Genomic DNA, 26,551 nt, shown 5'->3' with positions numbered 1-26,551 from the left:
AGTCTCTTATCTTGGGGCTTTGATGCATATGTTCTGAAGGTGGCCACAGTGACTTTGGGTAGCAGCAGATGGTAAACCTTCAGGCTGCCACCGGCTATACTGGTGGTAAGTTGGAAAGTTAACGTTTGATGAAGAATCAGTAGTGCATATGAAAGAGCTTTGACTGCTGAAATATCTATTAATTAAAAAATTAGCATACTAAAACATTTGCAAATGTCTAGGCATTTAAAGAAAATTAAACTTAGTTGTTTTCTTATAGATAAAGTAGTTATTTACCAGCTTGGTTTTATGTTACTTGCTCTTCCTAACTTGGTTCTTTTTCCTCTGTCTCTACCCTTCTTTGGCAGTAGTTGAGACAGCTAAGGTAAGTAGATAAACTGCAATAAGGGATGTTTTTAGGAGTCACAGTTGTTTGGATAAACATTTAAAGTATACTTTAAATTGTGGTATTTGGGATTTTATTTACTAAAAGGAAATGTAGATTTTTGAGGATTACCTCCATACAGTACTTGTAAACGTGGTCCGTTGTCTTCTACATTTGGAGATATATCTGGATTAGATAGAAGCCTAAAGAACTCATCCTGCCTCAAAGAGATATTCCACTTTGTTCTAAATTAGTTAGTGAGTCTTGACTTTGCCATCCACAATCCCTTTTTTGTAGTGTGATAATGTGCTGTGTTGGACGTTCTGGCACAAATAAATTGCTGGGAAGGCTCCAAAGGACCTTTTGTTGTTTTTGTTGTTGTTGTTCCCCTTAAATCTTAGAGGTACACTTTATGCTTTTCACTACTGAAAATAGATACTTGGGAACAGTAGGTTGACCCATCCTTTAGAGTTATTAAGTGTCCATGTCAGATTTTACCCTTCAAACTTTACTTCGCACCAATGAAACTTTTGTGAAACCAAGAACAGATTGGTTTCATGGCATAACACAAGAGAAGTGTCTCTACACAGTCTGTTCATGCTGATGCTCTTGATGCCACAACTTGTGATGGACGAAAGCTGTGGGTGCAGCATCTTTTGCTTTTAGAGTTATTGGGCAGTGATACAGGGAACATCACTAGAGTTCTGACGCCAAAGACAGAAAGAACATTAGAGCTCAGTGGGGGGAGAATTATTAGTATTAAGGTCACCTAATACCCTTCCTTGTTTTCTGGTAGTTGAATTTTTATAAGAGATGCCTTATGACAATAAGGTGGAGAATTAACAATTAACAGTAGAGACACATTTTGACTATCGTAAGGATATCAAATGAGATGGATTTCTAGCAGAAAATAGGAATAGTATTTAATTATCATTGTGTGGTATTAGGGGATAGAAGCAAAGTTTTAGTGCTCTAGGTTTATTGTTCAAAAGCATTCCTATAGAAGGACATCTTTACCAGCTATTCTATTGTTGCCACCTTGAGATTAGTTAAAAACTCATCTAATCCTAATTGAGTGTAGACCATTTTAAAAAGAGAGTACAGTAAATACAATCTTTTTCATCTGAATTTAAGTTGAGAAAAAACTGTTATTTGCAAAATTAGGCTTGTGAATTTTCTATGGCTTATTTATTGTGTCAATCCCATCTTTTGGGGGATGCTTATTTCTATGTGAATAAATAAGCAGTTAACTTTTACAGTGGAAGTTTCATTCATATTAACCCAGCAAACATGAATTGTACTGTGATACTGTAGCTAAGGTACAGGCTGCATTTGTCCATTATTACCGTCCATGTAGGCTTAAATATTCTTTAAGATTTTATTACTTGTTTTGCAATCCTGTGAACTGCTACCAAAATAGAGACCAATGTTCATTCCCTCAAATTACCTAGGTAATCTTTCTTTTCAAAGAAATTGGAGATGAGAGTTATTTTCAGAGACTTCCAGACTTCCAATGTCAACAGTAAAATATCTAAAAAGATTCATAATCTTTTAGATATATAACACATAATCCCCACTGTAGGCAATCTTCCATATTTCTTCACCACAGTCTTTAAATAGTAGCGTATCTTTTTTCTTTTCTCCAAATATATTTTTCATTACATGCTTAAAAATTTGGTGCTTCTGGTGTACTTTCTGTCCCTCTGTCTTGTCTTTGCAAAGGTGGTGTTTAGTTAAAAATGAGGCCTTCCTTATGGTAGAAATGAAAAAACTCAGACCTATAATCAGTTGGAACTTTTCCTACTACATTTTGAGAGAAGAATGAACAACTTTCATTGTTCTGGTGGAATTGAAGAACAGATGAGGCTGGTTCTTAAGGGATAAGTTGCTGTCCCCCCCACCCCCACCCCCACCCCGTTAGGAGCAGTAATTCCCTATGTTGGTATGGGTAAAGATGGAGTAATCTCTTCTGTGAGACCATATGCTAATACAGTGCTGATAAGTAAGTGTGAAAAATGAAAGGGAGAAATACATTAATTGTATTCTTTCAATAAGGTATGCTATCCAAGGTAATTATTTCATGACAGTTTTAGCTTTAGTACTTGTTTTATCATGAAATAAAAGATGGTTTTAGGAGCCTTTTATTAGAAAGACAATTGTATCAAATTAGTACAAATTAGATTTTTGTCTTTATAAAGGTGAACAAACCCATGAGCAGTTTTTAAATTGATGTGTTCTAGTCCACAAATGAACAAATTCTGTTTGAGGGTTAAAGAAGCTATTATTTTGTCCTTTATGCTGACAGCTTCATTACAGATTGGCCTACTGTTGGCATTAAAAAAAATGTTTGGCTCCTTATGATCTTTGTGCATGCAACTATAATATTAATGCAGCGCCATAGCTCTGTTCATTAAGAAATGGCTCTAAATGAGGTTGAAGCGTGTAAATTTGGAAAGATACAGATGTTAAATGCAGTCGTTTCTCTCTGTATACAGCCGTTTCTCTTTGTGTACAGCTGTATGGCTAATAATTTCTAAGTGGCTAAAGCTCTTGTTAGCAAGAGTGCTGGTGTGTTAAGAATGGCTCTATAAATAACTTTAAGAACTGAAGCTGAAGGTGCTTCTTTTAAAGACTATTGTTAACTAAACATTATTGCCAAACAGATGGAAAGCATTCACTAGCCTGATGTTTTTAGGTCTAATTATATTATCACCAGCCCTGTACGGCTCAGTTGAAGAGGTGTATCCAGAGGCCAATTTATAATCATTTAGCCAACACCTGTTTGGGAGAAATTGACAGTCAAAGGGCACATTTTAAAAAAATCACATATGTTCTTGTGTTTATTGCCTCAATGTGAACGTTGTCTAGTTGCAAACAAACTTGGTAGGAAAAGAAAGTAAATGTAAACAACATAGCACTTCCCAGCCATGCTTATCCATCTTAATTTGGCCTTTTTATCTGATGCGCTTCATGCTTCATGGCTAAGTGAGACCAGCAAAGGAATATCACTCCTGATTTATGCAGGTATATTCTGTTTACTCCATGAGGCGTATGGTAGGAAAAAGAAGCTCTTTTATTTGATTGTGTGGCTTCCATACCTTTTACCTAGTAAGACGTTTTCTATTCATGTAGATGTGCCTTATTCAAACTTGACTGGCTTTCCTGCGAGTGACTTGAAAGGGCCACAACTTGATGTAAAAAGGAACACTAAATGTCTTCATAGACATAGCTGTTTATTGAGCCTTCTGTTGTAGAGAGGTTCACAGTGCCTCCATTTGCACTCATGGTATGTTCTTTTAATGTTCAGGTTTTATGGAAGCATTTCTATGCCTTGGTGGTTCAGATTTTTGGTGAATATAGCTCAAAGGGCAATTGAGGACAGAATAGGTCTGTTCTATCTGAAAACAATCAAAGTCTAAACCTTTGTTTGAACTGATGTCCCCACCAACACTTTTATTTTAGTGTTTTTCCTTATTCTGACTTACTTCTACTGAAAGATTTACATGTGTCAACCCCATTTTCTTTTCATCAGGGCAGTGTGGCCTCTGTCTTTCGCAGTTTACTCCATTTCTCACTGCCTTGGACCATGGTTATTTTTCAGTCCTTGTTCTTCAAGTTGTCTCTCAGTTGCTGGGATAATTACTCTCACGTTAAGTGTTCTCTTTCTATGGCATCTGAACCACTCTCTTTTCCTAGTTTTCTTTGTACTTTTCTCACTAAACTTTTGGTTGTTGTGTTATCTACCCACAATATTCCAACTGTGTATAACTTTCAAAATTCAGACATAAATACGACAATATATTGTTTACATATGTTATAACTTACTAGTTAAAGAGGAAGAACTCTGGAGTCAGCTGCCTAGATTTAAATTTTGCCTCTACGACTTCTTATCTTTGTGCACAAGGTAGATTAACAGTTTTGTCATTGTTTCCTCATCCACAAAATTGATTAATAAAAACCTGTTTGGAGTTGGGCATGGTGGCCCATGCCTGTAATCCCAGCAGCTTTGGAGGCTGAGGCAGGAGAATCACAAGTTCAAAGCCAGCCTCAACAACAGCGAGATATTAAGCAACTCAGTGAGACCCTGTCTCTAAATAAAATATAAAATACAGGTGGGGATGTGGCTCAGGGGTTGAGTGCCCCTGAGTTCAATCCTTGGTACCACCACCACCCCCAACAAATTAAAAAAAAAAAAAAAACCTGTTTGGTTTATACAATTAAATTTCTTAAAACCCAGAACTTTGGTAGTATAAGGGAGGCATTAGTCTAGTAGGGTCCATTCTCATGTGTTTAGCTTTTATCTTTATGGAGAGTGCTTAAATATAAATGTATAGTCCTTATTAATAATAGAAAATAAGTCCTGACTTATTTTCTAAACCCCACTCCCATTTTTTTAAATTTTTAAAATTTTTTTTTAGTTTTCGGCGGACACAACATCTTTGTTTGTATGTGGTGCTGACGCACGCATGCCAGGCGAGTGCGCTACCGCTTGAGCCACATCCCCAGCCCCCCCACTCCGATTTTGTCTTGTATTTTCCAGACTTTTAGACCAGAATTCACTAATTATAAGTTTATTGAACATTTACAGTATGTTCTGTAATAGAAGAAATAGTTTCTTCTCTACTGCTATTAGCACAAATTTGGCAGCCTAAAGCCATGCAATTTATTATCTCAGGGTTCTGTAGATCAGTGATGCGACACAGGTGCCAACAGTGTTGTATTTCTTACTGGACTCTCTGGAGAAGAATCTGCTTCCAAGCTCATTTAAGGTAGTTGAATTCTGCTCTTCACAGTTGTAGGATTGAACTCTGTTTCCTTGGTGGCTGGCAGCTGATAGCTACTCTTTGCTCCTAGAAGTTGCCTGTGGATTCCTTCTCAGGCTCTCTGCAAGCTCCTTGCTTCCTCCCTTTGGTTATGACCTGTGGTCTCCAAAGCCAGCAACCATACTTCCCTCTTAGTCTCTGATCTCTGTTTCTTCTGCCACATCACTTCTGTGCTTTCCATTTCTTTTGGCAGGAGACAGTTCTCTGTTTTTAAAAGTTCGAGTGATTTGATGAAATCCACTAAGATATAATCCAGGGCAATCTCTGTATTTTAAGGCCTGCCTCTTCATTACATCTTGAAAATTGTTTTTGCCATAACATAACCTATTCACAGATTTTGGAGTTTAGGGCATGAACATCTTTGAGGTCATTATTCGGCCTATGACAATCCCATAAAGAGCTTGAAGTTGGGTTGGGAGAAAAACAGGTGAACAAATAAAACCAAATTGAAGGGTTAGGGATGCTGTAGTAGAAGTCAGTACTGTATAAAATGGGAGAACAAAGGAAGAAAGTCATCAGTGTTATTGAGAGAGAGAGAGAGAGTGTGATATTTGAGCTGAATATGGAAAGATGAGTACTTGTTTGATAAGTGGCTGTGGGAACATTTCCCAGAGAAATAGCAATAATAGTGATAGCAATATTAACCACTGGCTGTACTTTTGTAAGACTGTCTCCCTGAAATCTTCACAGATGGTAAATACTATTGTTAGCTACCATCACAGGCTCTACCTGTGAAGCTATAATGTCTTTAGTATGTAGAATGGGAATGTAAAATTATCTCATTGGGTTGTTGAAAGGATTAACATAGAACATAGTAAATAATTAAAATATCGTAGGTAAAGAGACAGAGGCTAGTTATGAGTAGTACTTGCGAAGTAGAATTGGTCACTGGTTCTGAAGGTAGGAGACATGGGAATTCACAGTGACTTAGGGAAGTCTTGGATTTGGGAGTTTTCATGGAGGGTGCTGTTATGGGGGAAGAACAGTAACTTTGTTTTATTTTTGGTGAGGGCAGGGTTTGGGGAAAAGGAAGGGATATAGTCATCAGGTACTTGTGTTAATTTTCTATTGCAACTAAATGGATATTGAAATGGTATAGGTCAGATACTCATAAGAGAGGTCAAAGATGAAGTTGTCACTTTCTTCAAGTTCATCACGTCTGAAATGGGATTTTCCATCTTTTCAAACTGGTTTCCTGTCTTAACTTGCCTGTTTTTTCTCACCATTCTTTTATTTTCCCCTGCTTAACTTTTTCTTTCATCATTGATTTCTCTCCCTCCTCTTTCAGTTGGGATTAGTAAATGTTTGACAGCCAGCTCTTTTGAAAGGGAAAAAAGACCCCATTTGCAGCATTTGCTGATTTTGGTGGTGTAAATATTCCTCCCTCCCTTGGCCATTTCCAGGATTGGGCTGTTTTGTGCCACAGTGGCGGATTGGGAAAGCAGCAACAGAGACCACATGTGCCTGTAAAGCCTAAAATACCTGGCTCTTTGCAGAAAAAGTTTGCCAACCATTGCCATAGTATGTAGAAATAATAATAATAAAAATTAACATGGCGGGATAATTTCTTTGTTCATTCCTCTAGTCATCAAGATGGAAGTGGGTGACAGTTCAAGGTGGCACTGTGTGAGATCATGAAGGATCTTGACATCATTTTATGGAGTTAGACTTTTTCTCTCAGTAAGACGAGAGGAGCGACATGATCTAAGTTGTCTTAAACAGGAAACCTTTGCTGCCATTTGGAGAATAGATCACAGGGCAGCAAAGATAGAAGCAGGAGGCCAGTGTTACTAGTGAGAAAGGAGTTGATCTTTGCTTGTATCAGGTAAAGCTAGACGTAGTGAGGGGAGTTTGAATTCTGGATTTATTTTAAGGATAGAGCTGACAGAATTTGCTGATGGTAAAAATGATTTGAGGATGGGTCCAGAGTAGAGAAGCAGTACCAAACAGATACCTGAGGTGGTAGCCAGGCCCGGGTTATCAAGATCAAATTATACCAAGTTGCTGCATGAGAAGTTTGGGGAAGAAAGCTGAGATTTGAACAATTTCTTTCTTTTTAATTTAAGTTTTTTAAAAATATTTCTTTCTCACCATTTGTGTTCCATGAGGAAAAACTCTTTGTCTAAAATATTTCCTTTACTTTTAAGAAATTCATTAAAAAATACATTTAGGACACATAGAGATGTTTCTAAAATATGGTATTTTTGGAAAGGAAATCATAATAGCATCTATTTTGGATAAGACTATTTATATCCTGTGATTTGGGGATTTAAAAGCAAGCTATTCTGAAATTAATAAATTCTTAGTTTCCAGAAGTAGAGTTAATGTTTTATGGTGTTATGATTAAATTATTACTCATATTTTTATATAGGTTTTACTTGTAATGGACACAAGGACAGAACAGACATTCATTTTAAAAGTAAGTAGAATTTGAATTTTCAAATTTACTTTCACATTGTGCTTTTGAAAGACAAGATTTAATTTTTGTGTGTATGGATGTCTTAATGTTTTTGTGTTTGTAGTGATCTGTATTTATTTTCCTTTCCTTTCATCAAGTTGATAAATGTCCTGCAGCATAGATTTAAAAAAAAGTTTTATGTTCTGAAATAGGGAGGAAATAAATTAGATCAATTGAAGAATAATCTTTGTGTTGTTTAAATGTGTAGTGTGTAGTTTAAATACATCTCTAATAAATTTTGTGTAATTTGTGAATATCATACACAGTCTCATTTTTTATTAAGACTTCTTCAGAACTGAAATTTTGTTCCAGGTATTTGGGAAAGTGTTATCTACATCCCTGGCTCTCATTTTGATCTAACTCAATTTATAACGAAACGAATAAGATGATAAAATTCCTCAATTTCATAATTGTTTTTGGAATTAATTGTGATGGTATATATTGAAACTATTTTAATTTAAGCACTTCCATAGCATCCAGAAGATGCTTTGATTAGTTTTATATTTCCTTTTCTGATACTTCTTTTTTGCTGATAAGGCATGGCAGTAGGTCACATTGACACATACTGAAACACATTGCTTTTTATGAATATACTTTATCATTGACATTTCCTCAGTCTTTGAAACCAGAGTCTGATACTAGAACACACACACACACACACACACACACACACACACACACTCTCACACACTCACACACACACTTGTTCTCTTGGAGGTATTATAATAATCTTTGTACTATTTTGGAATAGAATTTTCAAGTTGTTGGTTTAATCTAGTAGGAATATCTTTTGTGTCCCAGGAATTTGAATTGATCTCACAACGTCTCCTGTTTTAAAGATGTACATAAGTAAAATCAAACTTAAAAGGTCATAGAGAAATAACTGTGTGTCATCCTGATGACTTAGTTTGAGAGCATCTCTAATAAAAACACTGACCCACGTAATTGATTTTAATGGCAGCTTTGTGGCATCTTCTGTTCTCTGGATTCACGCCAGATGCCATCAGCACAGCCTCCAGGGACTGAGGGGCATAGAGCAGCAGATGAGTGGTTTCTCTGAAGCCCAGAGTAACTCGGATAGATTAGTTTGGTTGATAAACACAGAGCACAGCAGGCTCCAAAGGCAACTGAGGGTACAACTGACCTTTTTGTTCTCTGTCAGGGTCTAAGGAAAAGCAGTGAATACAGCAGGAACAGAAAGACCATCATCCCCCGCTGTGTGCCCAACATGGTGTGTCTGCACAAGTACATCATCTCTGAGGAGTCCGTATTTCTTGTGCTGCAGCATGCAGAAGGTTGGTTTGCAGTTAGATTGTTTATGTAGTGAAGAACGTCACCTGTTTAGCTTTCTAGTTTCCATAACATCTTTCTTATGTGAAACACATACAAGAAGCTGTTTGCTCATTCCTCTGCTCTGCCTTCCCACTTAGAGATGGGAAGGAAAACGAAAACTTGGGTGCACAGCAGATTTCTTTTGAACTATATACAGTACCATTCATTCTTAGGCATACTTTCTTTCCTAGTTTCTCATAGAATTTATCTAATATAATTAGAACTTTAATGTGAATGCACGTTAAGAGAGCTAGACATTATTTTAGGGATTTTATTTGGTTCTCTTTTCTCTGCTAAAAAGATACATTTATGTTAGACGACGAAAATGAAAAGCATCCCCTGAAGAATTAATTAATTACCTCCTTTTTATAGAAGGCCAGGGTATTTGCTTAACATTTGACATTACCTTGTTATTCTGATCTGAGTTTTTATGAATACAGCCATTGGCATCACATATGTGTACAAAGCAGAAGCATGGGGCTCTGCCTTCAAACTGTTTATGAAATTTTAGCTATTAGTGGAGGGAACAGGTGGCAAAAAATATTATGTTTTGATTTGGTTTTGCCTGTGAACACCTGAATTTAAATAGTCTTTTACTAAGAATGACTTAATACAGCATATAAATATAAATGCCTTTCATATAAATGATCTTTTGGTGTTTTTAAGAGATATTTTTAAAAACAATAAAAAATTAATTATTTTTTATATTTCATAGAGACATTATTATTTTTATATTACTGAGAGTAAAGAACTATTGTGCTTTACTAATTGGCATAACATCCAAATTTAATAATTTTCTGAGGAAAAGGAGTCATTGCTTCTGGAATGAGGTCTCTTATGATAACTAATGCAAGATTTTTGATGGGGGCAATAAACTATTAATATTGTTTATTATGAAGTACAGCACAAGATAACTACAGATGGAGGGAAGACCTCCATATGCAGTATTTAATAGGAAATTCAGAAGGGGCTCCATGGTCTCACAGGTATTAAGAGAGTTAATTGCGTGTGTGAATTGGATAACTAATTCACCTTTGTTCAGACATTATAGACAGCTTTTATCTGAGGATACCAGTGCATTACAGACATTATTGAATTAGAGGTCATGTCATCTGATAGCGAAATACAGCCACCTCTGGTGTGGAACAAAATAACTTGCGTAGTAATAATCCATAATAATTTAGAACAAGGTCAGTAGGATGAATGTAATTATAGTCAATATTCTATTACCCAGTGTGGATTATTCATGTTGGAGATTATCTGTGGTACATTTTCAATCCTAGCTTACCTCTGTTATTTGTAGCTGTATCTTCCTCCTCTTCTTCTTCTTCTTCCTTCTCCAAATCATATGTTAGTTTTTCTGTCATCTTCTACCTTCCCTTATACCGCTTGGAGCTAAAACTGATTTTACTTTATAATTTTATAATGTCTTAAAGTCATAGACATAGGACCTTCAAGTTTTCTGCTGTTATAAATAATCTTTACTAAGTCTCTTTCTCCTTACTGTTGACCATACCTGACTTTGGATGGACATATAACTATATAATTTGGCCTGAATTATTTAAACTTGGAAGCAGCATATCTTTTGATTGTTTCTTTTAGATATCTATTGTTTAATTTTAAGAAGGGTTTAGAATACAAAAAATAGTAAATTGTAGTGCTACTAGGAATTCTCAATTCATTTGCTACTCAACCAATTCACTGAGCATGTACTATGTAGTTGGCTCATTTTAGGTGAAAAAGATAGAAAAAGAACCTGCCCTTGTGAAACTTAAATTCTCATTGTGGAGGACAAGCAGAAAAACAAAAAGCAGTAGATTAATGGCATGACCCTGATCTTTAACACAGGGAGATCTAACTGAGAACAACTGAGGTTTCTTTCTATTAAGAAATCAAGGAAATTCTCTAAGAAGGTGACATTTAAGAGGAATTCTGAATGGCAAGAGAAACCATCCTTTGAACATTAGGTCCTGGTACAGGGACCAGTATAAAAACAAACTCAGGATGTTTGATAACCAAAAAAGGAGGCCATCTGGTTTGAATCAGTAGGTGAACACAGCACTGGTACAGGAGGACACTGGAGAAGGTGGCAGGAGCTTGTGCAGAGGGTAAGGACTTCGTTTTTTCTTCAAGTGCATTGGGAATCACTAGACATGTTGAGCAGTGATAGGATCTGGTCTGCATTTTAAAAAGGCCACTCTGGTTGTTGTTTGGGAAATGAGTCTTAGAAAGCCAAGAATTGAGATGTGAAAGGTTAATGTAGGAGTCTGGGTGAAAGAGGCTGAGGGCATGGCCTGCTGGCGTGCCAGTGGTGATGTCCTAAGGGTAGTGTCAGAGGGAGCTGTTATGGATTTGGGAGTAGGGAGAGAAGAGTCTGTAGTAATTTCTCAGATTTGGTTCGAGCAAGGGAGTGAACTGGATGATGTCTCAGTGGTTATTTTCTGAGGTATTTTGTGTGAAGATGATAAAAAAAAGTCACTCTCATATGTATAAATAGTTATTACTGAAAAAGTTAATCTTGAACAGTTTTCTCCATGTTACCAATGCTTGAATATTTATGATTTGTAGCTTTAACCTCCTACTACTTACAGAACTGTCTGTAATTTATTTGAGTCTCTTGGATTCATTTTCTTTTCTGTTTTTAATTCATTCAGTTGGAAATGTATTGAGTGCTTACTGGAGCCCAGGTGAAGTTCTAGTGCAACAATGACTAAAACAAAGACTCTGCCTGTGTGGAGCTTCCATTGTGTAGAGGTGGAACAGACAACAAGTATATAAATGAATGTGTGTCAGCTGGAGATAAATACTAAGGAGAAAATCAAGAAAAGGAGGGAAGGGACTTGTCAGAGCGGTGCTGTTTTATATAGGGAGGTCACTTGATTGAGAAAGGCACATTTGACCTGAGACCTGAAGGAAATTAGGAGGAGCAATGTGAGGGAATATGTGAGGGAAAATGTCTTGGCAAGAGAGAAAAGAGTGCATAAGCTCAGAAGAGTGCTTGGTGTGTAAGAAGTAGCAGGACGAGTGTGGCTAGAGAGAATGGGAAGAGATGGGGCTGAGTTTAGAGGAGTGAGTAGGAGGACAGGCAGATTCCGTATGGTCTCATAGGCAACTTTAAGAACTTGACTTACTCTAAATGAGATAGGAAGTCATTGGGGGATACTGAGCAAAGGAGTGACAATGTAGAAATCATTCTCACTGTTTTGTGGAAAACAGAACATAGGAGGGCAAAGGCAAAATCAGGGAGAACAACTTGGAGGTTGTTACAGCAATTCAAATGAAAATCATGGCAGATTGGACAGGTTTTTGTATTAGTTCATTTTCTGTTATTATAACAAAATATCCTGGGCTGAGTATTATATAAATAAGCGAGGTTTATTTATCTTGTAGTTCTGGAGGTTCAAGGCCATGGTGCGAAAATCTGTTTGGTTCTGGTAAGGTCCTCATGGTGCATGGTATTACAGTAGTAGGAGTGTGTATGCAAACAAGAGATAATGTGGTGAGACAGGAATCCAGTGGGGGACTTTGGTCTTAGTGACTTCAGGACCTCCCACTAGGTTCTACTCTTCAAGGTCTTACCACTTGTTAACATTGCCACCCTGGGGACCACACTTCCAACACCTTAATCTTTGGGAGGCATACTTATAACCATATTCATAGTTAGTAGTGGTGGTGGTGGGATTGTTACTGGAGTCTGACTATATTTGAAGGTAGAACTGGCATGATTCTGCCTTACATAACTCTTAAGGTTTTTTGCTTAAATAATTGAAAGAATGGACTTTCCATTTACTAAGCTGTGGAAGGAATAGATTTAGAAGGAAAAAATGCAGGATTCAGTTCTGTAGGTACTTATTATTCAGGTGGTGTTGAGAAGGAAGTGGGATATAACAGACAAGATTTTTGGGGAGAGGTTTAAAATGTTTATTCTTTTAAATTAACCTCTTAACTCTATTTGAAGAAGAAAGGTGTGTAAGTTCCTAAAATCAGGATTATATAATATTCCTCACATATCCTTATAGCAGAATGCTTGGTGTGTAGTCAATGCTCTGTGTAATCATAGAGTACTGAGCCTGTTGGAAAAAAGGCCAGGCTGAAAAACAAAGATTGTAAAAGTCCTGGATTGTTGACATACTAAATAGTAGTGGGAAAGAATTTCTCCCCAAGGGACCAAAGTAGTAAGATGATTCTCCCTTTTTAGCTAGGTTTTTTAAAAAAAAAATGTATAAAACTAATCTATAAGCAAATAAATTAAAACTATAAAGAAGCATATAAAAGTAAAAATTACCTTTTCCCCAGAAATAGACACTATTGACAGTTTATTATGCATCTTCCAAAAAATTTTCTATGTATAAACATACACTCCTCACTTATTTGATTTTTAAAAATACAGATGATTATTTTGTGTCTTTATCTTGCTTTTCCCCACCCCATCTTTGCAATGTACCTTGGACCCTTTCCCTGTGAGTTCAAGTAGATTTATATTAAGAAAGCCAGTGTTGTGTAGTGTTTAAAAAGGATTTCATTGCCAGGCTATATGAGCAGAAATGTTGATTTGTTATTACTAGTTGTGCAACCTTGGGTCCTAACCTTTCTGTGTCTCAATTTCTTCATCTGCAAAACAGGAATAATAATAGTTAGCTACCATTTTATAGGGTTGATGTGAAAATTAAATGGTTGATAAATGCAAAATACGTAGACTTGTACTTGGTACTTGGTAAACATCTTGTATTTGCAAATATTGCTGTGATATTTTTGAGTAGATATAAAATGATTGTGCAGATTTACCATAATTTATCTATTCCCTTACTAATTATTTTTTAAAAACTGTTCCCAGTACTTGTACATGTATATCCTTGTGCATTCTTATTTTGTCTTGTTCTTAAAAATTATTTGTAGGACGATGTTCTGAAATGGAATTTCTGAGTCAAAAGATGATTTTTATCATTGCTATAACAATATTTGATCATCCATATTAACTTTAAGTCCTAATTCTGGTCAAGCAGATTAATACATTATTGTGCAATCTTGTAGAAAGACAGTAAATTAAAATGTGATGAGAGGCAAGGAGATAATTTTATTTAACCCTTATGAATTATTATCTTTATAGCTTAAGATGCTTCAGTAATTGCAACTTTGTTTCAAAAGGGCCTAGAAAAATGCCTGTGGAGGCCTGCTGGCCAACAGGATTTCTAAAAGCCATATATGTCTGGAAGGCTATGGTGCAAAGCCATTTTTGCTGGCTATAAGCAGGGTCTTTGGAACCAAAGGGAGCACATAGCACATAGCTCTTCTAAAAATTGAAGGTGTTTATGCCAGAAATGAAACCAAGTTCTACTTGGGCAAAAGATGTGCTTATGTGTACAAAGCAAAAAACAACATAGTGACTCCTGGTGGCAAGCCAAACAAAACCAGAGTAATATGGGGAAAGGTAACTTGTGCCATGGAAACAGTGGCATGGTTCAGGCCACATTCTGAAGCAACCTTCCTGCTAAGGTCACTGGACACAGAATCCGTGTGATGCTGTACCCCTCAAGGATTTAAACTAATGGAAAATAAATAAGATGAATTTGTGCTCTTGTTAAACAACAACAACAAAAAAAAAGAAATAAAAAGAAAAATATCATTTACATATTCTTAAAGTGTTAAAATTATTAATATTTTAGGTGTTTTCTATTTATATTTTATGATTTAGCAATAACAGAGTTTTTAAAAGTTGTTTAATGTTATAATAATAATAATAATAATAATAATAATAATAGTGATATTTGTATAAGTTTTTATGTTGGGCCTGATCTCAACTCTGCAGAAAGTGAAAACCCAAGCAGATTTTGTGGGTGAGAGACTTTAGTTAGAATCATGTGCTCTTGTAGGTGATGTGATTTTATATTTTTATAATTGAAAAAAGGATGTGATTTGATCAAAATATTGTTTTTGTAGTTCAGTATTGAGCATTAGGAACAATAAATTTAAGTGAGCACCCATCAGAGAATGGGAAAGAACTAAAAGAGTTTTGTCCCTTTAAAAATAACAGTTTTTGTAGTTGATGTTAAAGTGCTTGTTTAGTCTGGAAACAGATTCCATAAATAAAACACTGACAATCATATTTAAAAATTTATCTAATAATGAGAACAATGGAAATTAAATAGAATACCATACTTGATTTATCAAATGGATAAACTTTCTAATTTTTTTTCTTTAAGTCTGTGGATCAAACCTACAGCCTCATACATACCAGGCAGGTGCTCTACTAGTGAGCCAAATTCTCAACCCAAACTTGCTACTATCTGAAATGGGCAAGTTTGGCCATCAGGATGGCGCTGTGCACATTACTTACCAGAAGGTAGAGTGATTTGGCAACACGTACCAAAAACATTAACATGCTTCTTGATTCAGTATTTTCAATTTTGGGATTCTGTCCTGATGAAATAATCAAAGAATGCAAATATTTGTATGTAATAATATTTATTATTGTAATTCTTATAGTAAAAAAACTGAAAACAACTTAAATGTACAACAGAAGAACATTTAACTGTATCACAACATCTGTTGCATGGATATGCTATATATCCATTCAAGCTCATTTTCTCATAAAAATTAGGAAATGTTTATGATGTTATTTGTGACTAAAAAATGTGAAAGTATAGTAATGACTTAATAGTGTTTATCATTAGGTGGTGGGATTACAGATAATTTAAATTTTTGTCTTTTCTATTTTCCTGTTCTTTTCTGTATTTTTTGAAAAGTTTTACAGTAAAGCTCTATATTAGTTTTAAACTAGGAAGAAAATGTGACCTCTTCTAAAATGACATTATTAGTACTTGTACACCTTTTTCTTTGAAAGGATTTTAAAAAATTGTGAAGATACCACTTGTTATTACTCAGTTTAATAAATATTTATTAACTCACTAGTGCTAGGTAGAATCCTCTGCAGTTATTAAGATCTTGCAATCTGGTAAAGGAAATAATAAAAGCATAAAAGTAACATTAATATGAAGTAGAATGTTGTAAATGTCATATGAGGGACCAAATAATGTAGAGGATTCGTAAAATATATGAATTATATATCCTGTAAAGGGATACAAAGAAATTGGTAAAAAGAACAGATTCTGAAACACTTTCAAGAATGGGTAGGATTTTGACAAGCAGATATTCAAGGAAACTAATAGGAAAAAATTTTAAGTGGTAGGTGTAGAATGAGAAAAAGCCCAGCCTGGGTTTATGTGGGTATGTCTAATTCAAGTGAATTCTGTAATGAGTAGGGGAAGAGGACCCAATTATGAATTGGTACTGTATTACCCAGGGGTTCAAATGCCTATGGGGAGTTGTTAGATGGTTCAATATGTAGAGGGATTTGAGTTCTTAAATGGAGAAATGGCATGATAAGATCTGGGCTAAAATGGAAGTTTAACTGGACAACAATTAGTATGATAGAGTGACATAGTAGGGACTTTATAGTCTAGTTGTGGCTATAGCATTATACCCAGAAGCACAGAATAACTAAAGGAATGAAAAGAAGGAGATGCCTGGGAGAAACACTGTAGTTAGAACTCATAGGACTTGGAGACTTGTCAAATGTAGGAGGAGCAAAGAAAAGAAAAAAAAAATTCAAGGTTGGTCTGAAACTTTTATGCTAGAGTGATTTGGAAGACAGAAAGATGTGATTTGGAGGACAAAAATAAAGAATTTAAGTACATTGAATTTTAGATTCATTGGCCTAAGAGTGAAGGAAACTTCCTAGAATTTTATCAGGTCGTGTTTCTTGCTGATACTGAAACTTGTATGTGGTGATGGCACATCTCATGATGTGTTATCGACTGACTGAACATTGGCTTAGTGCCTTCCATGTCCTGCGTACTATGTAGACAGTAGGCATAGAAAGGTGAAAAAGACTTGATCCTTCCCTCAAAGGAGTCATCATCCTGGAGAATCAAAAACCACAGTGTCATTTTATTTGGATTGCATAAGGATCTCAGCTTCAGGGTTAGGCATTATTGTTTGGGTGCCAAGTTTAGGTAAGTGTGCTCAGAAGAATGTGGTTATTGTTGTCAGAAGACTTTAGACTGGAATTGATGCATAGCTCCTTTGTGAGTGTGAATTTGAAAACCATATGGAAACATTGAGTATACTCCAAAGAGGACAGAAAGCTTCCGGTAAGAAAAAATGAGACATAAAAGTTACATCACTGTTATCAAAATGGGGAAGTCTCTTAACTGGATCATTGGTAGAAAGAGATGCATGATGATCCTAGGATTGATAATTATGACACTTACCCTTTACTGATCATTTATTCGGTGGTAGGCACAGTGCTTTGGGTATTTATGGAATTTCTAGAAATGAAATGTAAAATGCAAAATTCTTGGATGCAACTGCTGATTTATTCATGCCATTCATTGTCAATGGTTACTTTTCTTTAAGATTTAGCTACATTTGATATATGTTGCTTAATAGTGACATTAAAAATGTTCTGAGCCAGTTATATCTATCTTTATAAAGTATGCCTCCCTATATACTGCTTTTAAGATTTCTGGATCAAATTTAATTAATTATCTTTCTTTTACTATTATTTTTAATCAGTGCATTTGTGGGGTTTTGATACTCTAGTTTTTATATAAAGATTCTAATTAGCAGAAAACCTCTAATTTTGAATTTTTAATGGTTAAAATAAAACAAAAAAAATGGTAAAGTAACTACATAACAAATAGTAAAGTAACTACATAACAAATATTATTGGTAAAAAGCTGAATTATTTTATGTTTATTTGATTTCTGCAAAAGTGTTTTAAGTGATTTTAGTTTAGTTTTATAGATAAAAATCAGAATACAGAATCAGAATTATAATAACTTACCTCATTAATTGCTACTCAATTAATCTTTCTCAATGGCTTTAGTTGAGCTTACATAACATATGAACATGTATCAGGGAGCATAAGATGGAAAAATAATGTCATTTAAAGACAAATTATATTACCAGATGCCAAATTTCTCCTTCAATTTTTGGCTTTTTTTTTTTTTTTTTTTTGGTACAAGGGTTTTAACCTAGGAGTGCTTAACCACTGAGCCACATCCCCAGGCTTTTAAAAAATATTTTATTTAGAGACAGTCTCTCTAAGTTGCTTAGGTCTCATTAAGTTGCTGAGGCTGGCTTTTAACCCACAATCTTCCTGCTTCAGTCTCCCAAGCTGCTGGGATTACTAGTGTGCGCCACTGTGCCTGACTTGGATTGGGCATTTTCAAAATGGAACAATTCAATATTGTTGATTTTTTTCCTTCATTGTAGTATACAAGTTCAAATGGTATTTATGTATTTCTGCTTGACCAATTATTACATAATCAGACCAGGACATAATCAGATGTTTCTAAGACTAAATAAGAGTTAACTTAAAGCAAGATTTTAGCTGTGAGATTTCATATTAGTGTTTGCTATAACTAATTTCCCTTCAAAAGAAAGAACTAGGTTGTCATTTTTTTAAAGTAATTGATATTGGGAAAAATACTTGAAACCATACTTATCAGTTAGCAATAATAAAATTGAAATGTAGCTTCAAATTTTATTAAATATGCCTGTTTTATAGCACATTTGACATTAATTGAGTATTGTTGACTTGGTTTTGATGATTATTAGAATACTTTTTTTTTTCTAGTTGCTTAAATATCTGTTTAAGGATCTTATTGTTTTTTTTGCTTGTACTTGTTCACAGGTGGCAAACTCTGGTCATATATTAGTAAATTTCTAAACAGAAGTCCTGAAGAAAGCTTTGACATTAAGGAAGTGAAAAAGTCCACACTTACTGAAGTTCACCGGCAGCAGCCAACTTGTAGTTCTCAGGACAGTGGCAGCTTTGAATCCAGAGGAAGTGATGGGGGAAGCACACTTAAAGTTCTGCCTCTGAAGACTAGTCTTACTCCAAGTTCTCAAGATGATAGCAACCAGGAAGATGAAGGCCAAGACAGCTCTCCAAAATGGCCAGATTCCGGTTCGAGTTCAGAAGAAGAATGCACTACTAGTTATTTAACATTATGCAATGAATATGGGCAGGAAAAGATTGAACCAGGGTCTTTGAACGAGGAGCCTCTCATGAAGACTGAAGGGAATGACATTGATACCAAAGCCAGTAGGAGCTTTCCAGCACATCTTGCTGCTGACAGTGACAGCCCTAGCACTCAGCTGAGAGCCCACGACCTGAAGTTCTTCCCTGGAGATGAGGACCCAGAAGCAGTTTGTTCTCCAAGAACCTCTGATTCCCTCAGTAGATCAAAAAATAGCCCCATGGAGTTCTTTAGGATAGACAGTAAGGATAGCACAAGTGAACTCCTGGGACTTGATTTTGGAGAAAAACTGTGTAGTCTAAAATCAGAACCTTTGAAACCATTCTTTACTCTTCCAGATGGGGACAGCACTTCTAAGAGTTTTAATTCCATTGAGAACAAGGTAGAGTTCAAAGCTCAGGACACCATTAGCAGGGGCTCAGATGACTCAGTCCCAGTTATTTCCTTTAAGGATGCTGCTTTTGATGATGTCAGTGGTACTGATGAAGGAAGACCCGATCTTCTTGTAAATCTCCCTGGTGAACCGGAGCCAACAAAAGAAGCTGCTGGAACGGGACCTACTAAGTTTACTCAGACTAATGTGGGCATGGTAGAAAGCAAACTGTTGGAAGCCCCAGATGTGTTGTGCCTCAGGCTTAGTACTGAACAGTGCCAGACCCCTGAAGAAAAAGGCACAGAGGAACTGAGTGATCACTCTAGGCCCAAGCCCTGTAGTATAACTGAGACACACTATGCGCAGGAGGATCTTGGGGTGTTATTTGTAGCAGCTGTTGATCATAGTAGTTCAGGGGACCTGCCTTTGTTACCCAGCTCAGATGCTGAGTTGCAAGGACTTCGAGTGGCGGAGTTGGCAGTAACTGCAAACACCACAGAAGAAAGCTTATTCTATATCTCTAATCCCCTCTCAGGTGCTAATGAATATAATGCAAACACAGACACTTTAAAAACAGAGGAAGTATTGCTGTTTACAGATCAAGCTGATGATTTGGCTAAAGAGGAATCTACTTGTTTATTCCAGAGAGACTCTGAGAGGAAGGGAGAAAGTATGTTAGCACTAGAAGGAGAGAAGGAAATCCATCAGATTTTTGAGGACCTTGATAAAAAATTAGCACTAAACTCCAGGTTTTACATCCCAGAGGGCTGCATTCAAAGATGGGCAGCTGAAATGGTGGTAGCCCTTGATGCTTTACATAGAGAGGGAATTGTGTGCCGCGATTTGAACCCAAACAACATCTTATTGAATGATAGAGGTCAGGAACTTTTGCAAATGCATTTCTTTTTATTCGCTGTTGCTTCCAATTAACTGAGTAGGCGTTTTATCTTGTAATTAGTATCTTCATTTCCTGTCTAGAGCTTCATTATCAGTGCAGCAAATTCACCCCCAGTAATAGCTTCTAGTACTTAATGATGCCATTATTCTTAATGATACTGTTTTTAGCTACAAAAGGAGTAATTACAGTTCACTTCTGCAGAAAATGGAAGAGAAAAATGTTTTGATTTCTCCTGTCGTTTTGTTTTTAGGACACATTCAGCTAACGTATTTTAGCAGGTGGAGTGAGGTTGAAGATTCCTGTGACAGCGATGCCATAGAGAGAATGTACTGTGCCCCAGGTTAGAACCATCTCCTAAAATGTCTCACTTGAAAAAGTGGTCCGGCAGCTCTCCTTTCTTTATAAAAGTTCTATTTTTCACTAGCAGTTCACATACATATTGGTTGGTTATCTCTTTAACCCTCTAAAAAGGAAAATTTGGGGAATAAAACCATCGTATATAGGTGTATGTTTTATGTGTGTGTGTGTGTGTGTGTGTGTGTTTCTTGTAAAAAGTGGTTATGCATCCCTTAGAACTTGAAATAAATTCCTTAAAATGACTTAACTAGTGACTTAACTTTAGATATCTTGACCCTCTTTACATGGATGATTTTTATTAAGATGTTAGAGGTAGCTGACTAAAGGATCAAATTCCTAAGGCTATAAATAGATAAAGATTAAAAAAATGCATTGTGATTTCAGTGATGAGTAGACCTGGCATTTTAGAATGCAGTTTTAAGATTCTTTCTATATTTAACAAAATTTAAGAAGCATGTTCTTCTTTTAAAATAGCCCATTTAGCCAAACATTGACACAACAGGTTTCTCCTGCCCTTATTGTATTGTCTTTATTTTTAAAAATAAGAGATTTATTTCTGTGGGTTTGAAGTCCTTGATTGATAATTTTAGGTAAGTTAAGCATATGAATTACGTTTGAGTTACTTTTTCCTCTCTCATCATTGCGGATGGGGCTATATTTGAATGCAGAGTTTGTTTGCTTTGCCTAGCACTTACTATCTTTGGATGACTACAGTTTCTTCACTCCTGGTGCCCCTACCCCCCAACCTCCGATGCCCCCAAGAAGCCTCCATCTACTTCCAAAGGAGTTTCAACTGATTATGCTGACATCATCTATTTGATTGTTGGTCATTACAGTATTTAGTGCTTACTAGCCTACCAGTGTATTGATGCTTATCTTGTTTAACTGCTGCACAGGAAATCATTATAATTTGAATTGAAAGAGATTTACTATTTTTTAGTTACAACCTTCATTGTTAAGAATTACAGTGAAGAGGAAGAGCAAAGTTTTTCATTCTATAAGGAAAATATGCTTAAACTTTCCTTAAATAACTATTGGGAACTAATACTGTCACATTCTTTTCCAAATTAGGACTGATTTTATTTTTTCCTAGATAATAGAACAAAACTATAATTTTTGTCCCTCAAATAGATGACATGATTCTGATTTTTGAAAACATATTGGTGTGATATAGTAAAAGGAATAACAAAAATTTCATAGAGAAATCGATTCATTACAATTACCTGTCTGGTTGGGTGGGGTGGCACAGGTCTTGGAAGACTGAGATCCTAGGATTTCAAGTTCAAAACCAGCCTCAGCAAAAGTGAGGTGCTAAGCAATTCAGTGAGATCTTGTATTTAGATAAAATACAAAATAGGACAAAAAACCAGTTGTTTGTCTTGATTGTTAGTTTTATAGACACCACCCAACTTTCTAATTTGATAAGAAATTACATGTTAGGTTTCAGTGTACATAAGTATATTTGTTAATACTTATAATATTTATATCTGGCTCCTTATTTCCTTATCAGTAAGGTGGTATTTTAGCATTCAAGCAAATTATTTTTCTTTAGTCTCAAGCACAGTCTGTTTTTTTAATGTCCATAACTTCTTGGGATCCTGAGAGCATTAATATATGTGGGACAAAACCATAATACGTTCATCAACAGATACATACTTTCAATTTTGTGTTCTGTTTAATACAGATTAGTTTCTGAATTCTAATTTTTAAGCCTTTTTTCAGAAATCACCATTCTCATAGTTCATCAGCAGGTGGCAGTGTACCATTAATGGATTTTTTTTTTTTTTCTTTTTTCCCTTCGCTGTCCTTTTTCAGGTTGTCCTTCACTAGCATTTGGGGAAAAACAACAACAACAACAACAAACCTTTAGTATAAAAAGAGGCTTTGTTGTAATTATTTACATAAAGGGATTTGCCTTCAAGCTTTGTTAGTTGTGTTAGCAGTGTTCTAGTATTACTGTGTGCATGAATAGTATGGAAAGTTTCTCCAGTACTTGGGCCTATTAACCTAAGCAGTAAGGTGAAACAAAACCAGTCATAGTCTTAATAGAAAGGTCATGTTAATGTTCTAATTTAGAAGATCTCAAACTTAGTTAAAGAACTCAGTTAAGTCTACACGTTACTAACCGTTTGCTTACAATACTGGGGGAATTGAAGCAAAAATTTATAAATTACTGTTTTTCTTGAAACTGAATAGCAGAGCTACTAATAAAAACTACAAATAGTTATTCCTCCTTGTTCTCAAAGGGTGGTGGAAACAATGATAGTATGTTAGTGCATTAGTGTTTAAAACTCACTAATCAGTAGTTGTTAGACTTCTTGATCTACCCTTACAAACACCAGGGTTGAAATGGTTCCCTCCCAAATCCCTTTTCCCTACCCCAGCTCGAACCTTGGTGTTTTTATGCAAGTAACTCTAAAGCCTGCTAAGCACTCATGTTTGGTTTGAAAGTGAAGTTGTCACAAGATTCTGATGAGGACGATTCACCTTTGTTTGAACAGCATGGGGCCCTTACCATTCTTCCCCCCTGGAAATCCTTATCATATTTTTGTCCTAAAAACATCACCCACCTGCCCTGTACTTTATAATATCAGCAGTGTGTCTTTTTTATCTTGTGGATGATGTGCTTCTATATTTTGAGAAAAATTTCCAGTAACAGATTCGATTTACATGGACAGAAACTTGAGCAAATGCCAAACTAGCAGGGGGGCCATTATTCTGCTCTATAAATAAGTTTAAAACAGAAAAAACACACACAGAAACCTGTGAATCAACATGTTTTGGTCTAATTGAGGGGAAGGCAAGATAGATAAATTTTGAAATGCAAATGATCACCTTCTGTTATTTAAGAATAGTTTCTGCCAACTTTATGATCTTAGATTTTTAAAAGTCCTAGTCATTTCAACAATGCATACTTCCAAGGAAGTTCAATATTCATATGTCTCTACAACCTAAGAACTTTTTTTAAGTTGCCTTTTTTTTAATATTAAAGAAAACAAATCCAGCAACAAAAAGACAAAAACCATGGCTCTTTCTCTTGTCTACATCTGTGAAAAAGCCAGCACATAAATGGCTGCAGCTGCAGACCCATCACGAGGGTCTTGAGAATACGAATGCACTGATCAAACCCAGCCCTGTTTTCAAAGTAGAAACCATTCCTTTTAGGTTCACTTTGTATCCTTAGATTATCCAGGGTGATTCTCTAGCAAGGTTTTATTTTAAATAAACATTATTCAAGGTAAATGGGCTCTTTTTATACCATAGACACACAGAATGGAGTTCAGAAAGAAAAAAGCAAAAGAAATGGTCCACAAAGTAGGAATAGATTGTTTGGCATGACAATATAAATATAACACTGTCAAGTTTCCATAAAGATACCTTATGAGGAGATTTTTAGATAGGTTCTGCTTTTCACTGAGAGAGATTATAGAACAAAAATGGGGGTAGACTGGTTATTCTTCTCCAAAGGACTTCCTTTTAGTTACTCTGTTTTTACTTCTATTTGTACATAAAACATACAGTTTTAGACAAAGAATTTTATATGTTTTATCACTTGATAATGTAGAATAAATTTTTGTTATAGCATTTTAAGTATAAATGAAAAATAAGATGTCAAGAGTGTAATTTTTTTCTTTTCCTACCAGTATTTTTTCTTAACAGTTTTGACTCTCATCATAAATAAGCAGCTGGAAAATAGAACTTATACTATTAACTGTATAAGATACAAAAGACTATTTGAAAGTTTAATATGCAGTCTAACTCAAGTGAGTAAGATTATTTATACATTAGTTATTATGCTAACATAGCCATTTAAGTTTCCCATTCCAGTCTTAAACATGTTGATGTGATATCCTGTCAGCATGCCCTTCACTTTTATTTTCCACCCCATTAGGAGCCTTTAATTTTAAATGCTGTAAATTTACATTGATATTTCTCATTGAATACTTTTCAGATTCAAGAATTTATAGGTGAATATGTGTGTAAATTGAAGAAGTCCAAAGTGCTTTTCACTGCAGCCCAATCTCCACGCTCCCAGATGTCAAATGACAGCTTTGCTTCCTCTGTTAGGCGATTTCACACTTGGAAACAGCTCACAGCTGACGGTGAAAAGTGAAACATAGAAAAATCATGCTGAAAAGTATCTGCAAAATTCAGTTTTAGAGCATGACGTTTATTTTTACCATCCTTTGCTCTTCTGGCCTGACTTTATCAAATAATCCATGAATATATTTTTTGGGGGTAGTCTACCCTGCTTTTCTCCATAAACATGCTTTCCACTCGATTTATTTCTTTTTAAGCATGGTGCTGTGTGTGATAGTTAGGTATTATATAATTAGAACTAGGACTCAGACCATGGATGGTTTAAAGTGTCTTGAAGCCATCAGAAGGTTAAGACAGAATATTTAGGTGGTGTTGAGAATTACCAAACCCGAGTAACAATCCCAGGTCAAACATTAGCTCATTGCATTGCCTTAGGCAGTTATTTAAGACTTTCTAGCCCACAGTTTAACAGTAGTAAAATAGATTTGTCACGTATAAGTAAAAATCACTGATGTCAAATCATCTGACAACCTTCTTATACCAAATTTAGTCAAAATTCAAGTTCATCTTAGTAAGGCAAGAATTTTTTCCTCCATCAGTAAATATTGATTTCTCATCCAACATTAGTAGAGTTAAAAGAGTTATTTCATTTGGAGGACTTTTTAAGCAAATATTTTATTCATTTATGAAGTTTGTACATAATATATATATATATATATATAATATGGAGATAAAGGATTTATGGAAAGTATTTTCATTCAGAGGAAGATGCCAACTTTTGAAGCAGCAAAAATTGAATGCCAAGATTCTCACCAAATGAAATTGTTTAAAGAAAAAAGAATTATTTAGATATGAGAATTTATGAGTCCTGGGTAATTTCACTAACCTTGAGTGATTTAATTTTAGGAATGTGATGTTAATAGAGAAAGCAAATATAGATGTATATTTTGAAATAACAATGACATAATCACGTTTTTTTTTCTCCTTAAAGGAGAAAGAACAAAAAACTAAGGGTGAGTTGTGCAAATAATTAAAAAAGAGTAAAATGTTTGTGTTTACTATTCAAATATTATTTTTCAAATAGTAACTCTTTGAATGACCCGTCAGGAAAATTTCAGCAGCAGCTTTCTTATACATAGTGGAGGTTTTAATACTTCCTTAAGTTAACAAATATATTTGATCCTTTGCCTTTAGTTCTTATTGCCATTAACAAAATATATCTATTTCTCCTTGAGGAGAACCAGTAAATTGTCAGGTTTGTTATGAAACAAGGGCAATTTTATACTGAGGGAAATTCCCCTGTGTACTTTGCCTTTCTCTCTAGCAATGAAACTTGTGATGAGTACAGAGTGTGGGCTTCAAGTCTACAGAGGTCTGACTTTGTCCAGGCAAGAGCCTTCTGATGTAAAGAAGAAGAACAAGTGTCTTTAGAAGGATTTGAGGGTGTGGAACCCTGTGATCCATCCCTAGGTAGGATACATAATGAGCCCTCACAAAACCCCACTGTTGGTTGGTCACCTTCCTATCTGGATTAAGAGCACCTCATAAACAGACCCATTCTGAAATCATACTTCTCCTATCAGGCCAGAATGTGATTTGTCTCTAGTGGTGAAACTGAGACAGGGTAAGAGCAAAAAGTTCAGTCCCTGTTATTTGGCATCTCAGAAAATGCCATATTAGCCTCTCCCAAGAGAAGTTCTGTTAGAACTAGAAAAGTTTGTAAGGATGATTAATTGATAAATTCTACATATAGATGGGGTGAAATACAGTATTTCTATACATATCCCAGTACTATCTGATATTTGGTGGGAGAAGGATGTGTTAGCTTTCTGTTATTATAATACCGAGATAATCATAAA

General features: G+C 35.4%; 1 protein-coding gene and 1 pseudogene across 4 annotated transcripts in view; both read left to right on the top strand.

Annotated features, from left to right (window-relative positions):
* Positions 1–26,551, top strand: part of Rps6kc1 (ribosomal protein S6 kinase C1) — a 202,428-nt gene that overhangs the window by 151,041 nt on the left and 24,836 nt on the right. For 3 of the 4 annotated variants that reach the window (XM_026387435.2, XM_026387433.2, XM_026387440.2), the window contains 4 exons: positions 7,559–7,606; positions 8,808–8,940; positions 18,675–20,273; positions 20,545–20,634. In XM_026387435.2, coding sequence (XP_026243220.2) covers positions 7,559–7,606; positions 8,808–8,940; positions 18,675–20,273; positions 20,545–20,634 — 1,870 coding nt within the window. The remainder of the gene's footprint in view (positions 1–7,558; positions 7,607–8,807; positions 8,941–18,674; positions 20,274–20,544; positions 20,635–26,551) is intronic. The other variant, XM_026387436.2, reaches the window with a different exon arrangement.
* LOC113181782 (large ribosomal subunit protein eL33 pseudogene) lies at positions 14,180–14,518 on the top strand (annotated as a pseudogene).

This window comes from Urocitellus parryii, chromosome 9 (assembly GCF_045843805.1).
Source record: "Urocitellus parryii isolate mUroPar1 chromosome 9, mUroPar1.hap1, whole genome shotgun sequence".
NCBI classification, from domain to species: domain Eukaryota; kingdom Metazoa; phylum Chordata; class Mammalia; order Rodentia; family Sciuridae; genus Urocitellus; species Urocitellus parryii.
This window is presented reverse-complemented; position numbering and strand designations above follow the sequence as displayed.